General features: G+C 43.3%; 1 protein-coding gene across 1 annotated transcript in view; it reads right to left on the bottom strand.

The window, feature by feature from the left end:
- Positions 1 to 17,421, bottom strand: part of PRTG (protogenin) — a 169,671-nt gene that overhangs the window by 99,971 nt on the left and 52,279 nt on the right. Inside the window, exon 4 of the mRNA XM_075343665.1 lies at positions 853 to 997. Within this exon, the coding sequence (XP_075199780.1) occupies positions 853 to 997 (145 nt within the window). The remainder of the gene's footprint in view (positions 1 to 852; positions 998 to 17,421) is intronic.

The raw sequence follows: 17,421 nt of genomic DNA, 5'->3' as shown, positions 1-17,421 counted from the left end.
ATAATCTTTGAGAAGAAATTCATGATGTCAGCCTTAAGGCCACGTCACACTAAGCAACATCGCTAGCAACATCGCTGCTAAGGAACAACTTTTGTGACGTTGCAGCGATGTTGCTGTGTGTGACATCCAGCAACAACCTGGCCCCTGCTGTGACTTCGCTGGTTGTTGCTGAATGTCCTGGACCATTTTTTAGTTGTTGCTCTCCCGCTGTGAAGCACACATCACTGTGTGTGACAGCGACAGAGCAACAACTAAATGTGCAGGGAGCCGGCTTCTGCGGACGCTGGTAACCACGGTAAACATCGGGTAACCAAGAAGCCCTTACCTTGGTTACCCGATATTTACCTTCGTTACCAGCGTCCGCCGCTCTCACGCTGTCAGTGCCGGCTCCCTGCTCTCTGCACACATAGCCACAGTACACATCAGGTAATTAACCCGATGTGTACTGTGGCTAGGAGTGCAGGGAGCCAGCGCTAAGCGGTGTGCGCTGGTAACCAAGGTAAATATCGGGTTGGTTACCCGATATTTACCTTAGTTACCAAGCACAGCATCGCTTCCACGCGGCGCTGGGGGCTGGTCACTGGTTGCTGGTGAGATCTGCCTGTGTGACAGCTCACCAGCAAACCGTGTAGCGACGCTCCAGCGATCCCTGACAGGTCAGGTTGCTGGTGGGATCGCTGGAGCGTCGCTTAGTGTGACATCTCACCAGTGACCTCCTAGCAACTTACCAGCGATCCCTATCAGGTTGTATCGTTGTTGGGATCGCTGGTAAGTTGTTTAGTGTGACTGGGCCTTTAAAGAAAGAACAGATTACAGTACATATTCAGATAAATTCTTCAGAAGACTACTTACCTGTCAATGGCAAGAGGTAGAGCTGTGCGATTTACTTCCCAGGTAATGACAGCCGGAGGGTTTGCGGTTATCCTACAAGAGAAACGTGCCATCCCTCCTTCTTGCACCTTTATTGAAACTGGTTGTTCTTCAAAGGCAGACATAGCTGAAATATAAAAGAGCAGTCTTAAAAGCAAATTCTGCCTAAAAATCCCACACATTAAATATTCAACACTACTTTAATACTTATATACAGAATTGCTGATAATCCTTTTCAACAAATTCTATTGCCACCAGCAAGTGTATTGTACTGTTAAATATGCCATCTTGGTCACCTCTAAATTTATTATCTAACCTATAAGTGCTCGGTCTCTTGGTTCACTGTGAGGGAAACATGAATGGTTAGAAATAGCAATTAGAATATTGAGTACCATGTACAATGCAGAGAACCCGGGTGAAGGGTGAAAAGTGCATATAAGTAAGATAGCAAGATAATTTACAAGCACCATGAACAATTACATTACAACAAAGAAGACCTAAGAGCCAAGGAGTATTAGCTCAAAGTCTTCAAGTATATTCAGCAGACCACAATGCGCAAGGTTGTTACATGTCATATGTCTTGTCTTGGTTCCATACAACCATTTCTACAGTTCCTGGATAATGGATATTTATGACAATGGACAAAAGAGCAAATGAAATCCTATCTTCAGTCAGATGCACAAATCAGGTCTGCCAATGAATTCTTTATACAGAGATTTCCTTATGCACATTTGATCTAACCCGGTTTTCAAATAAGGATTTCTATAAATTTTATTGTTTAGAATAACAAAAGAAAAAAAAATTGAAGGAAAATAAACTCCAGTGAGCATACAATGCTTATCCTCAGGAAGCACTTATCGTTCAGAAGAAAGTAGGATTAGACCTCTTAAAACCTAAAAACAAAGCCTGAATCTCATTTCCTTTGACATCTGTTGACAGTCAGAGGTCTCCTACATATACGATTGTTGGTAGATCATCAGGACCACCAACAATAGTCACACAAGTATGGGCATTATTCTAAGGGCCACCACCAGGAATTTCAGGGCCCCTTACTGCCAAAATTTTTGGGCCCCGTTGAGACTCCGCCTCCACCCCTCAAACCTTCCACAGTCTCAACACCACTCTAGGAATATCACCAATTCTGCAAACCGTCCTCACCAATGAAACATTGTGACAGCCGGAAAAAACTGCATGCACCGTTTTCCGTATTATCAAATGACGAGCCCCAAACAGAATAGTCAGCCATATTATACATCATATATTACAGAGGATACAGGCTACTGGCTATATAATAATATATAGCGGATGCTGGCTGTGTATATATAATATTATAGAGGATGTTGGCTCTGCTAAATGGCCATAGATATACACAGCTCTGCTAATGCAACAATACACAAACACAGCTCTGCTACAATTACACATACACAAATACAGCTCTGTTACATGCATGCATACATAGAGTTTGCTACAATTACACATATACAAACACAGCTCTGCTACATGCCCATTGACATACACGCCTCTGCTAAATCGCCATAGACATACACAGAGCTCTACTACATGCACAAACACAGCTCTGCTACATGCACACATACACACAAACTACATGTACATATACACAGAGTTCTACTATGTTCATATACACACACGGCCCTACAACAGGCACATCTCGCCACACATTACCTCATCTTGCAGTTCCTGATCGGTACAGAGCAGGAGAGGAGCCACTGGGACTTGCATGGAGGCTGCAGCAGTTGAACAACTACAGGACTTTCCAATTCATGTGATCAGACACATGATCAGTCAGATGACCTGCAAGGTTCTTCACCTTCTCAGCCTCTGTTCTGGTCCGATAAGTTTCCTGTCCTGTTTTGCACCGATCACATAGGTCAGTGCAGAGCAGGAAGAGAGGGCAGCTCTCTATAAGCGGCACGGGCCCCCCTCATCAATCTGATGGCGGCTCTGCCCCCTGGGGTCCGGTGAGCTGAGGGATGAAAGGTGAGGGGCCTAGGCTGTCTGCACCCAAGCCCCCCTGTTGGCTTCTGTTCACCGGGCCCCGTACAGTAGTCATGGTTGTAATGCCCTGATGGCGGCCCTCATTATACTCATGCCAACCTCATTTGCTGATATTGAGGAGTTTGGCCTACATTCTAACCTGTGGAGAGTCGGCCAACTGATTTTTGGGATGGGAGATGTTGATTGTATGATTTTGGACTGCCATTCCCTTTGTTCTCTCAGAGTTTGTCAGCAGCTTTCTAATAGGGGACACAGAAATGCTCAGCTGAACAAGACCTCCAGTTTATGGGACAGCCAAAATGCCTAATGGCCAAAACGATCGGTTGAAGCATCATTCGGTCAACAACCATCTAATGCACATGGGGGCCTTAAAGGGAACCTGTCGGGCGCAATATGCACCCAGAACCAAGAGCAGTTCTGGGTGCATATTGCTAATCCCTGCCTAACTGTCCTAGCCTATAGTAGAATAGATATAAAGGGATCTAACATGCTATTCAATGTTCATTGCCCAGCGTCATCTTCGGCAGTGACGCACATACCTGTGTCCGTTACACCGCCTCAGAACACCGGGCATAGGGTCAGTGCGCATGATCAGAAGTCCCCGGACTTTCAGTCATGTGCACTACATCAGTTTGAAGCCGGAACGCATACACCCAGCTTCATAGTGCGCATGACTGGACATCCGGGGACTTCTGCTCATGCGCACTGAGATGAAAACCAGTGTTGGCTGTGGTGACAGCAGAGAAGTGAGCGACCATGCGTCTGATGCTGTGCATTTATTAGCATTTTAGCACGCCCACAGGGGCGTACTTACATGCTAGAAGGGCTGACTAGCCAAGGGAAGTAACGCCCTTGCGACTAGTCCCTGGCCTTATTAGTATATCATATAGAATTTTAGAAATTATTTTTCTAAAGATCTCTATCTATGCTACTATAGGCTGGGACTGCTAGGCAGGGATTAGAAATATGCACCCAGAACTGCTCTTTGTTCTGGGTGCATACAGGACCTGACAGGTTCCCTTTAAGGCTAAGTTCACACATCCTGTGTTTTCAATCCGTCAGGTCCGTCAGCAACGGATCAGTCATTTTCAAGATGTCAACTGATGCAACTGATGTGTTTTTCACAGGATTCCTGTGAAAGGAATCCTGTGAAAAACACATCAGTTGCGTCCGTTACATCCGCTGTGCGTCCGTTTTTTGACGGATCAGTCATGATCCGTCTGTGTTTGGGACAGCCCAGTGGGCGTGCCAAGCATGCTGGGCATGCTCAGTAGAGCATGACGGAATCCTGCGCTGGATTCCGTTGTAAGACGGATTACGACGGAATCCAGCACCATAGACATGCATTACAAGCTTGACGGATGGCGACGGATTCCTGCGCGGCGCGTTAATTTTGACGGCCCGAAAAACGTTACATTCTGCGTTGCTCCCCGCTCGGCGGTCAGTCAAAAACGACGGACCGCGACGCAGCGGATGCAACGCAGGGTCATCAGTCGCAATCCGTCGCTAATAGAAGTCTATGGGGAAATACAGGATTCCTGCAAAATATTTTGCAGGATACCGTAATTCCCCAAGGCGACGGATTGTGACTGATGCAAAACACAGGATGTGTGAACTTAGCCTAAGCAATGACATTACTCAATGGTTTCCTAAACTTGAGCAAGCCATACCGCAAGAAATTTTGCTTACTGGTGATTTTTGCTCTTTCAACAAATCAAGTCACTATGTACAAGACTGATGTGTGCTTATACAATCATAATGCGCACAGGTAGAATATTTCTATTTAGCATTAGTGTTTCTGTTCTTTTACAGTGCACATTTCTGCCTCCGGATTGTTGACCTATCAGCTGCAATGTCATTTCCAGGACACTTGTGTCTTTTGTAGTAGCACAATCTCTTACTGCCCCTTTTTATTCAGTGCTAATGTCAATTTAAAACCCAAACTGTAAAAGCAATGCAGTGATGGGAGAAACAAGCCATAAAAGAACTCCACATCAAAGCCTGGGAGAGGGTTCTGTTGTTCCGAGAAAACAGCTCCCTCCACAACATCATAAATGTAATTGCCTTTTTATGAGCGGTTCACCCCTTTCTATTAGTATGTAGATCGTTCTCAAGTTTACAACCTGGCAAAAACCACCCCAGCTATTGTGTTCTACACACAACCCCAAGCCTTCTGAAATGATGGTCCTAGCACCTGTGCTTCCTCCACTCAGGATTGAATTGCTATTAAGATAAGATAAAAACTATTATCAAACATAACAAACAAAAATTTCCTGTCATAGTCGACCAAATATTTATGTTCTACCACATCTACTAACATCACGATGGGTTCACTGCCATTTATTGACCATCACACTCTCCGGCTACGTCAACACTAAGGCCACGTGCACAAGTTGAGTATTTGGTGAATTTTTTACCACAGTATTTGTAAGCCAAAACCAGGAGTGAAACAATCGAAGGAAAGGTATAATAAAAACACATGACTTACGTCTATATTTTTTACCCATACCTGGTTTTGGCTTACAAATACTGAGGTACACGGCAAAACGCACTGCATCGTAAACGTGTTTATATGGCCTTAGACCTTTATTTCATCCAGCAATGACTGGACCCACTGGACTACACCTGAACTTACATTTTCCATCCAAAATTGGAAAGTGGACACTACAAAGTAATGTACATATACCAGACACTGAAAGTGAGAAGAAATTACTTCTAGGTGTAATGAAAGAAAGATCTGTCATGTATCAGTACCAAGCTAGATGATTTGGCTTTTAATCCTGGAAGGTAGATGCATGGTATATTTCATTTCATGGACACATCTTGCTAATTTGTTCTGTGGTTTACAAATGAAAATAACCAAAAAACACAATTGTTACTTCCCCAAGCTGTCAGACTTAATTACTATCAAATGCATTCAGACCATGTGTAACTCTAGTATGTCCTTAGGGAACGAATAAGTCCAAGATGAAAGTTTATCACATTTCACATTTATTGGCAGCGTCCGCTGATAATGGATAGTCACCTAGACCTCCCTAAAGGAAATTGGTTAATGCCTCCCTATATGTGGGTTTATACATGGCAGTACTACACTGGCCATGCAGAATGCTGAGGAGAATTATAATTTATATGTATATATGTATACACATAAACATATATACGTACACAGCATATATACAAATAATTTATAGAAAGTGTATTTCTCCAAAAAAAAGACAGGGTCTTATATTATTTTTTGCTGCAAAAGATGCGCTTGGATTTTCAGGAAATGTCTTATTTCATGAACAGCAATCCACAATTATTCTTGAACAAAAAAACAAACATTTATTCATATATAGTCATATTGCATTTTCGAATATCAACATAACTTTCCAAACCTTGTGTGTAACACTTGTCTATCTGTCCATCCATATCGCTCTCTCTTCTCAATCTATTTATGTATCTAACTATCATCAAAGTTCCTTAAGGCTGCTTTCACACATCATTTTTTTGCAATCAGGCACAATCCAGCGCTTTGCAGAAAAAACGCATCCTTTTTTTTGCCGCCGGATGCGTTTTTTCCTCAGACTTGAATTAGACCCGGATTGTGCCTCATGGCCTTGCGTTGCGTCCGTTTTTTTGCCGGATGCGGTATATTTATATAGCCAATGCGGTGGGCGGATGGAACGTTGCTTGCAGAGTTTTTTGTCTGTGGCAAAAAAACGCATCGCGCCGCCCGGCGCGATGCGGCGCGATTTACAATGCAAGCCTTTAGACGCCGGATGCGGCTTCCTGCGGCAAAAAAACGCATCCGGCGGCCGGATGCAGTTTATTGAACTGCGCATTCTCAGTATCAAACCGGATCCCTCAAAAAACGGACGGGCCGCATGGGAAAACTTATGCAACGGATCCGTTTTTTTCGCCGCATCAGTTGCATAGATTTTTGAGCCAGATTGAGCCTGATTTAAAAAAATTGGTGTGAAAGCAGCCTAAACAATCTTAACCTTGGAATACAAACTCTGGGATCCCTAAGAGAGTAAAAATTGAGAAATTGACTATTCCTCCCCAATACCGGACCTGACATACAGTATATATCATACTGTGTCATATATATATATATATATATATATATATATATATATATATATATATATATATATATATATATATAAATATATATATTTTGCCAGCAAATATTAAAATATCTAAAATAAAGAAAAATATAATCCTACAGTCAAATATTAAATACTATTACTTTAAAACATTACAATAAATTACAAAAGATACAAAATAAAAGAAAAAATCCTGTAGAAGAGTCTATGGTTTTAGAAGCTCCACTGGCAATGAACACATTTGCTATGTCAATCACCAAATTCTTTCAAAGTTCAGGATGTGAGGGGCTGCCCAGCAGCCATTACAACAGAAAAACATTTCAAATGACCAGCTAAACACCCTTATCCACATGGCAGTAATTAAAAGGTCAAGGGGCAAACAGCAAAATGTTTAAAAGGAAAAAAAAATCCCCAAGACTAAACTACAAAAACGATTTCCACAGCAGAGAACAAATACATTTATGAATCAGAAGATAAAACATATTCTTCTTAACATGTAGACCGGGTTTAAAGTGAAATAACACGTAAGGTTTAATTACCTTCAGTGACACAACCATGAAGCATGAATTACTGGATGAATCCTGTGGCACAAAGAGTAGAGGAATATATTCTAAATGTAAAAAATATCGCCTTTGACTGTACTTGACTGGCACAGACCCCTATAACTTTCTGTGCTATGTCCTTTCATTATCGGTGTGCAGAAGTCATTTTTTAAAGTCTATGGTCAGGTGAGATATCACGTGAAATGAAAGTTGGATGGACTTTCTACATAGCGAGCGTCTCACATTTCTTTCTGTTAGGAGCATCAGCAGTAAATCAGCATAACTAATAATTAGAAGAACCTAACATTGCTAATTACATTATCTAATGAAAGAAGTTGAAATAACCTTTAGAATCATTATTGGATCCTAATTTAAAAGTAACCGGTTAGTTTAATCCACTCAGGATGCCTAACACTATTTTTATCAGCAAAATAAAAGTCCAGGAACCAAGGAACCAGACATCCTCCTTTGGATCGCTTTATATTATCAGCAATATAGATCTCTTTTATTATTGGTGTTATTGCAGTTTCTAAACACAAATACAAAAACTCAATATAAAATGTTATTTTACATTTCATTGCTGTAGTGGCGCTTTAAATCTAAGTCCCCTGCCCCCACTCTTTCCGGCAGCTTCCCCTCCTTATTAGGCATTTCTACTCCACAATCTGTGTAATATAGAGAGAGGAAGAGGAAGATCCAAAATGTTAAAACATCACGTTTACTAAAAAAAAAACAACATTAAAACCTTCTTCAATAAACGGGATATTTTAATATTTTGGATCAAATTCTGTGAGCTAGAAATACCAACTGCATCTCTTATATGGAAACCTAACCCAAAAAGTCGGACTGGAGCTCCATGGCTTTACTGGAGTTGGTGAGCTGATGTATTTCTCCCCATTTTTGCCCTGTACTGGTCCAGAAGGGTAACATTTATTAAGGATTGTCTAGTAGTGATCAACCCTGTTAATAAAGTTGACGATTTTTAAATTCTCATATAGGGGTGCAATGATCATTTAGTTTCAAGGGTAGTGGCAAAGGGGTCAATGGTTTAAAAAGAGCATTAAAACTCAAGAAAGCAATTAAAACGCAAGGGAGAATTGCTCTTAAAATGAAAATGATTTCTCATATCCAAGTGTAGAGGTTAGTAAGCCTGCTTTCACATATCAGTGTTTTGGCATCAGGCACAATCCGAGGAAAAAAACTGATGCGACGGATATGTCGAAAAAACGGATCAGTTGTATCAGTTTTTTCCATCAGTTCCTTCAGTTTTTGGACAGATCCGGTGTGATACTAAGCATGCTCAGTTAAAAAAATAACGGATCCGGCGGCCGGAACTGTTTTTTTGCCGCATTACGCCGGATCCGGCGTCCATAGGCTTCTATTATAAAACATGCCGTACAGCACCGGATCCGGCGCAATCCTTTTTTTTGCCGGACACAAAAACGTTCACTTCAACGTTTCATCCGGCTGCCAGACAAGTAAATTTTGCCGGATCGGATGAAATGCAAGGCCATCCGGCACAATCCGGCGCTAATGAAAGTCTATGGGGGAAAAACGGATCCGGCGGCAACAGATGCCGGATCCGTTTTTTTATGTTTTTGCCGCATTGTGCCTGATGGCAAAAAACTGATGTGTGAAAGCAGCCTAAGGGTTTCATGACATTTAGAGTTGGGGGGGCCCAGAGTATTTTGTCTTGAAAAATATTTTGTGTTCAATCTAAATCATCGAACACCAGATTGCCCAACCAGGAAAAACTACTGACCGGAGTTAGTCCACCAAAACTACAAGTACAATATTATATTCTGTCTTCATGTGAACATACTCCTCTAGTAAGAAAGTTCCTCAATCATCTACACTGTCGTACTGTAGACACTTTTCGGCTATTCGGCTGTATGGGTTAACCGTTCTGATTTACAGTGGGAGCAGGAGCATCATGTGTCGATCATGTGTCTTATCGCTTATTCTAAGTGCTGTTGACAGAATGTATTTGATTTTGCGAGCTTAGCAAGTGTGATTTGATCTTCTCACTTTTAAAGCATCCCAGATGGGTTTCCCCTTCTCAGATTATGATCCATCATGTAGGCAGCAGTGTGTGGACAGAGAAATGCACAATAAATGCTAATACACTTATCAGTAGCTTCCTTTGGCCCCTTACAATTTTTTTTTTTAGCAAAAGGAGAAACTAGTACAAGTCAGGCAAGCAACAAGCCACATTAAACAGCTTCAAAGCTCCTCATCCTGTGTGGCCACAATGCTTTTAGAGGCCAAAGGGCACATAGATTCCCCCTTGCCAGGGGTGCTTTTTCTCAACACTTTGCAAAGTGATTGGTTCCTTGCGTTGATAACTAATCCTACACATACCTTTTCCCAGGACCTGCAGCCATTCCATAAAGTATTAGCACTGGTAAGTAGCTAAATAGTCACATGAAAACCACATTGAATCCCTGCAACTATTCACGAGCAATTAAAGGCTAGGAAGAAAACGTATGGGAAATAAAATGTCCCCCTTGCAGCTAATAATCGCCTCATGGAAATGTGACCACTCACACCTACAACTTCTTACTGCCATCATTTTTTATGTTCTGCAAATAAAGCGCCACAATTGTATAAAGATACAACTTCACAACTGACTTCAGCCCCGATTTATCACTTCGCTCTTCTTTTTTTGTTCTGTGGTTTTCATTGTATTTTCTTGCACAAAGTTCTTCAAAATGACACACACTGATTGATGAATTTTGCACAAAATTAGATATGCTGTTTTTTACTTGTCTTAACTATTTTGCTCATTTTTGTTTGTTTTTCTTTTAAAGTTGCATGTAGTTGCATGTAGTTGCATGTAGTCTTCAACTACAAAATCCAGTTGGACAGATTTTATACTGCAGCAGGGTACTGGAGTACAATTGTGCCAATAATGAATGCCTGACTAAGGAAAACCATGCCCAACAACAAAAAGACGAAACCAAAGTAAGTTAACACTTAATAAACAGATGTGCATATTTTGATCTAGACCACTAAAGGCTGTATGAAGCAAGCTCAGACCCTGAGTGCCCCCAGCTGTTGGCTTTATCATGGCTGGATATATAAATTGGGAGGGGGACACATGCCAGTTTTTTAAATTTATTTACATAAATAAAAAAAAAAGCCACATGCAGTTTTTTATTTTCATACAGAGCCAAGATAAGCGCACGACTGGGGGCTGCAGCTTGTATGCTTTATCTGTGCTGGGTATCATAATATGGGGGAAACCTACGCCAACCAATTTATTTTATTTATTTTTACATCCATCTAGAGGCAGACACAGCACCTCTGATTGGTTGGAGTCAGACACGCTGTCACACGGTGGAGGCGCTGTCTGACTGCAACCAGAGACGCAAAGACTGGCAGTGGGCGGGGAAAGCAGTGCATATGCCTGAAGATAATGAGCAGCCTGGAAGTAGAGTGAGCTGCCTGGAAGCAGAGTTAGGCTATGTGCCCATGGGGAAAGTGTCCTGTGGATAAATCCACAGGAGCTCCCAGAAAACCGCAGCACAACTTTGTCTGTATACAAGCTGCGGATGTGCTGCGGAATGTCCTGCGGATATTCTGTGGTCAGTCTTCATTGAGGATACAGTACCATGGCTTCGGCACTGCATCCTCAATGCAGAACAAGTGCTGAGTGATCGGGGCGTTCATACTTACCTCTATCACGCAGCACGTCACTTTCCGGCCGTGTCTGTCTGCACATTACCGGAAAAGGTGGGCGGGCCTGAACTAGCTTTGGCTGTCACATGACCGGAGCTCATGCAGGTTCCGCCCACCTCCTTCCAGCTCCTGGCTCCACCACGCTCCTCTGCACCGGAGGAAGTGACTCCGGTGTCTTCCATCAAGGCAGGTAAGTATGGGACCCTGCGGAAAAATCCACAGGAATAATTCACATGCTGCAGATTTTCTCAGGGAAATTCGCATTATTTCCGCTGCGAAAAAAAAACCGCAGCATGGGCACAGCACTCCCCAAATGTCATAGAAATAGCTGGGGACTCGCTGTACTGCGGATTTTTGAAAAATCTGCGGAATTTCCGCGAAAAAAATATCAGCAAATTCTGCAGCGTGGGCACATATTGATCTCCGCGCAGCTGTAAGGCTAAGTATGAAGCGCTTGCTTTATTTATTTATTTTTTTTAAATTACCCGGGTGGATCCAGATCATTACCTGAAGTTGCCAAAATAGGTGCTCAGGTTCTTTTAAACCAGAACGGATCCAGACTTTTACAGTCTGGGTCTGCCCATCACCAAGTATAAGCAATCAAATTATTGCAGGTTCATTTTCCTTAACTAACCACCCCCACTAAAATAATATATGGTTTCCTTCCACTCAACTCTCCATTAACATGCTTGGATACAGCATTCTGTGAATGGCCAGCTTCTTTAGCAATGACCTTTTGTGGCTTACCCTCCTTGTGGAGTGTGTCAATGACTGCCTTCTGGTTATCTGTCAACTCAGTAGTCTTCCCCATGATTGTGTAGCCTACTGAACCAGACTAAGGGTACCTTCACACTTAGCGATGCAGCAGCGATCCGACCAGCGATCTGACCTGGTCAGGATCGCTGCTGCATCGCTACATGGTCGCTGGTGAGCTGTCAAACAGGCAGATCTCACCAGCGACCAGTGAACAGCCCCCAGCCAGCAGCGACGTGCAAGTGACGCTGCGCTTGCACGGAGCCGCCGTCTGGAGGCTGCGGAGACTGGTAACTAAGGTAAACATCGGGTATGGTTACCCGATGTTTACATTAGTTACCAGTGTGAGCAGGGAGCAGGGAGCCGCGCACACTGAGCGCTGGCTCCTTGCTCTCCTAGCTACAGTACACATCGGGTTAATTAACCCGATGTGTAATGCAGCTACATGTGCAGAGAGCAGGGAGCCGCGCACACTGCTTAGCGCTGGCTCCTTGCTCTCCTAGCTGCTGTACACATCGTGTTAATTAACCCGATGTGTACAGCAGCTACATGTGCAGAGAGCCGGAGCCGGCAGCACAGGCAGCGTGAGAGCTGCAGAGGCTGGTAACTAAGGTAAATATCGGGTAACCACCTTGGTTACCCGATGTTTATCTTGGATACAGCTTACCTCAGCTGTCAGACGCCGGCTCCTGCTCCCTGCTTGCTTCATTTGTCGCTCTCTTGCTGTCACACACAGCGATCTGTGTGTCACAGCAGGAGAGCGGCTTTGAAGAAAACGAACCAGGGCTGTGTGTAACGAGCAGCGATCTCGCAGCAGGGGCCAGATCGCTGCTCAGTGTCACACACAGCGAGATCGCTAATGAGGTCACTGCTGCGTCACAAAAAGCGTGACTCAGCAGCGATCTCGGCAGCGAGCTCGCTGTGTGTGAAGCACCCCTAAGGGACAATTTTAAATGCTTAGGAAGCCTTTGCAGGTGTTTGGTGGTAATTATTCTAATTTTCTGAGATAATGACTTTTGGGTTTTTGTTGGCCAATCATCAACATTAACAGAAATAAAGACTTGAAATAGATCCCTCTGTGTGTAATGACTCTATATAATATATGCGTTTCCCTTTTTGTATTGAATTACTGAAATAAATTAACTTTTTGAGGATATTCTAATTTACTGAGATGCACCCGTATGAGGTCTATAACACTTTCAGTTTCCAGGTGTCAAGAAAACGTTTGTCATTTGTCAACTGCAAGCAGATCTCAAAATGGCAAGGAACCAAATCACTGCATCAGGAAGATAGAGCATTTGATTACATACATTTACAAATACTAGAAGGCTTCTGTAAAAGTTTATAGTTTTGGCTCGGACTGGCCCATTGGGGTACAGGTGAATCCCTGTGCAGGGCAAGCCCCCAATTCTCCTATACGAGAAGTAGTTGTCACAATACATGATTTAGTAAATACAAGATAGATAAGATGTTAGAATGGGCAGATAATTGGCAAATGAGATTTAATGTTGATAAATGTAGAGTAATGCACCTAGGACGGAGTAATCCTATCACTGCGTATACATTAAATGGAAGTAAACTCAGGACTACAGAACAGGAGAAGGACTTGGGTATTCTCATTACAAATAAGCTGAGCAACAGTACTCAATGTCAACCTGCAGCTGCTAAAGCAAACAAGATTCTAGGGTGTATAAAAAGAGAGATTAGATCCCGTGATCCCAATGTATTGTTACCCCTCTATAAATCACTTGTAATTTGTAAGGCCACATCTGGAATATGGGTTCCAGTTTTGGGCTCCACATTTTAAAAAAAAAAGACATTCAGAAGTTATAGTCAGTTCAAAGGCGGCAACTAGACTACTACAAGGAATGGAAGGCCTCCCATATGATGACAGGTTGAAAAAGTTAGATCTGTTTAGATTAGAAAAAAGACGTCTCAGAGGAGATCTGATTTATATGTATAAATACATGTGTGGTCAATATAAAGGACTGGCACATGACTTATTTCTTCCAAAGACAATACTATGGACCAGGGGGCACTCACTGTGAGTGGAAGAAATGCGATTCCGGCAGCTAAATAGGAAAGGGTTCTTTACAGTTAGGGCATTCCATAGTCTGACTGCTCTACCACAAGAGGTAGTAATGGCAGATACTATAACAGCTTTTAAAAAAGGGCTGGATGATTTCCTCAGTACACACAACATTGTTGGTTATAAATGAGTTAGGGACAAAATGTAGAACTGGTGGAGGAAGGTTGGACTAGATGGACCTAGGTCTTTTTTCAACCTAAATAACTATGTAACTATGTAAGATATTTACCTCTGTTTCTATAGAATAATAAATTGGGTAGTTTGGAAAATGAATGAGATGCTGCCTTTTACTGCACGTGTATTGTGACAATTAGTTGTCACAATACACATGATTCTCAACGTGCAGTAAAAGGCAGCATCTCCTCATTCATTTTCCAAACTGCACAATTTATTATTATATAGAAGCAGAGGTCAATTTCTGAATGAGGGACAGATGATATTTGTATGTAGCTGAACAGTGAGCCCCCAAGAGTCAATATTACTTGTGGGCTCAGGGTAACCCAGTTTAAGGGTAAGTTCACACAGTGCGTTTTTCGCGGCGATTTTGCGCGTTTTTCGGGTGCGTTTTTGCTCAGAAAACTGCATGACTTTGCTTCCCCAGCAAAGTCTATGAGTTTTCATTTTTGCTGTCTGCACACAGCGTTTTTTTTTAGCTGCGTTTTTGTGGTGCCCACAAAAACGCAGCATGTCAATTATTTTTGCGTTTTTCACTGCGTTTTCCACCCATTGAGTTCAATGAGATGTTCAAAAACACAATGAAAACAGCAAATTGCAAATATAGCTGCGTTATAGTGCGTTTTTATTACTAAAAACGCAGCTATAAACGCAAGGGGTGGGTAGTAAAGTGACATGTACAGGAAGAGGATTCCTTCTGTCAGTAAACACAGCAGCGTGAATCCTCCCGGTACCGCCACCGCTGCTTCCATTTCCCGCCTGGTGCCATGTCAGCTCCCGTGCAGGAGGTGGAAGCGGCTGCTAAATCAAAAGTGAACAGTAGAAAAATGTCATACTCACCTGTCTGCAGACTCCCAGTGCCATGTCCGCTCCCAGCTCCTCTCCCGGTCCCGCCACCCCCGCTCTGGCTGTGTGCCGGCTCCCAGGCACGTACAATAGCTGCATGACCTGGCCGTGAGGACCTGGCGGTGATCACCTGATGCATCAGCTGATCGTAAGTCTCGCGGTGACGCCGGATTTTACCACCGAGTGACTGATTCCTGGCGTTTGCAGTCAGTTCATGACAGCTGCAGACAGGCCTGGGTGATCTCCGGAGTTCAGGTGAGAGCACCGGAGATTAGCCTGGGATGTCTGCAGCTGCCATGAACTGAATCGCAAGTGCCGGGGAATCAGTCACTCGGCGCTCGCTGTAAAGTCCAGGCTGCACGCCAGAGCTCAGGTGACAACTCCGGAGTGCAGTGCAGGTACCTGAATCCAGGCCTGACATTACTGGAGATTCCTCCAGTAGCCAGTCCGACGCTGCACAGAAGTGGTTTTTTTTTTTCTTTTTTGCAGTGATGCATCAGCTGATTGTATAAAAGCCGTTTATACAATCAGCTGCTGTCTCATGTGATTCAGGCCTTGAACCTGACATCATCTGATCGCTTTGCCTTCCAGCAAACCGGTCAGATTATATTGGATCCGGATTGGACGGCGCGGGACCCTTGACCCAGGATTGCTGCGGAGGGGGGTTCTTTATTTCAATAAAGATGGAGTCACTAATTGTGTTGTGTTTTATTTCTAATAAAAATATTTTTCTGTGTGTTGTGTTTTTTTTTTTATCTTTACTAGAAATTCATGGTGGCCATGTCTAATATTGGCGTGACACCGTGAATTTCAAGCTTAGGGCCAGCTGATAATACACAGCTAGCCCTAACCCCATTATTACCCAGCGAGCCACCCGGCATCAGGGCAGCTGGAAGAGTTGGATACAGCGCCAGAAGATGGCGCTTCTATGAAAGCGCCATTTTCTGGGGTGGCTGCGGACTGCAATTCACAGCGGGGGTGCCCTGAAAGCATGGGCACCTTGCACTGTGGATTCCAATTCCCAGCTGCCTAGTTGTACCTGGCTGGACACAAAAATTAGGCGAAGCCCACGTCATTTTTTTTTGTAACTAACTATTTCATGAAATTCATGAAATAATTAAAAAAAAAAAAAAAAAAAAGAAGAAGAAGGGGGCTTCCCTATATTTTTGGTTCCCAGCCGGGTACAAATAGGCAGCTGGAGGTTGGGGGCAGCCCGTACCTGCCTGCTGTACCCGGCTAGCATACAAAAATATGGTGAAGCCCACGTCATTTTTTTTGTTTGGGGGGGCAAAGAAATCCTGCATACAGTCCTGGAAGGAGGATGCTGAGCCTTGTAGTTCGACAGCTGCTGTCTGCTCTCCTGCATCCACTAATGGATGGAGTATGCTGAGCCTTGTAGGTCTGCTCCCCCTGCCTCTCCCTCCAGCATACAGTCCTGGATGGAGCATGCTGAGTCTTGTAGTTCTGCAGCTGTCTGCTCTCCTGCATACACTAGTGGAGAATGAAGAACATATGGAAAAAGGAAATGACATCAGACCTTTTTTTTTTTTTTTTTCAACAATCTTTAATGTCAATGTTCACAGATAAAAAAACGCAGAAAAACGCAGTGAGAAAAACCGCAGCAAGACGCGGTAAAAACGCACACGTTTTTTTCATGCATTTTTTAAAGACGCTGCGTTTGTGCGTTTTTAGTGCTAAAAAATGCACAAAAACGCAGCGTCAAAAAAACGCAGTGTGCGCACATAGCCTGACACTGCTTATTCCGAAGGACTAAAGTCGCATGGGCAGATTTCTACTCCTAAGGCCAGGTTCACTCAGCCGCATTTTCTGTCCGAGTGCAATCCATGAAAAAAAACCTGAGGGAAATTGGACCAATGTTATTCAAAAAGGCAGTGCCGGCGATGAGGAGGGGAGGGCTGGAGTTGCGGAGGGGAGGGATTTCTCTCCCTCTCTCCTCGTAGCCGGCTATTGCCATTCTTGACCTGCACTCGCGGTACACTGGTGTACTGAGTGCAGTGCAATCTCTCTCTCGTCCCATAAACTTGAATGGGTGCGAGAGAAAGAGTCTCGCATTACAATCGTAGTATGCTGCGATTGTTTTCTCGGTCCGATTGGGGCCGATAAGGGAGTTGCTCATGTGTGCTGACACATAGGCTAATATTGGTCCGAGTGGAATGCGATGTTTTATCGCATTCCACTGGGTCCGATTTTCATGCCATGCGTCTTAGGCCTAAAAATGCATGTTTTGGCAGGAAAAAAAAAAATCAGCTGAAAAAAAATGCACATTTTTTTATTGCTTTGCATGTTTTTTTTACAGGCTTTTTTCATGCTTCTTTTTGTGCGTTTTTAATCATGGTGA

Source organism: Anomaloglossus baeobatrachus, chromosome 4, assembly GCF_048569485.1.
Source record: "Anomaloglossus baeobatrachus isolate aAnoBae1 chromosome 4, aAnoBae1.hap1, whole genome shotgun sequence".
In the NCBI taxonomy this organism is placed as follows: domain Eukaryota; kingdom Metazoa; phylum Chordata; class Amphibia; order Anura; family Aromobatidae; genus Anomaloglossus; species Anomaloglossus baeobatrachus.
The sequence above is the reverse complement of the archived record's forward strand: the minus strand, read 5'-3'. Positions and strand labels throughout refer to the sequence as shown.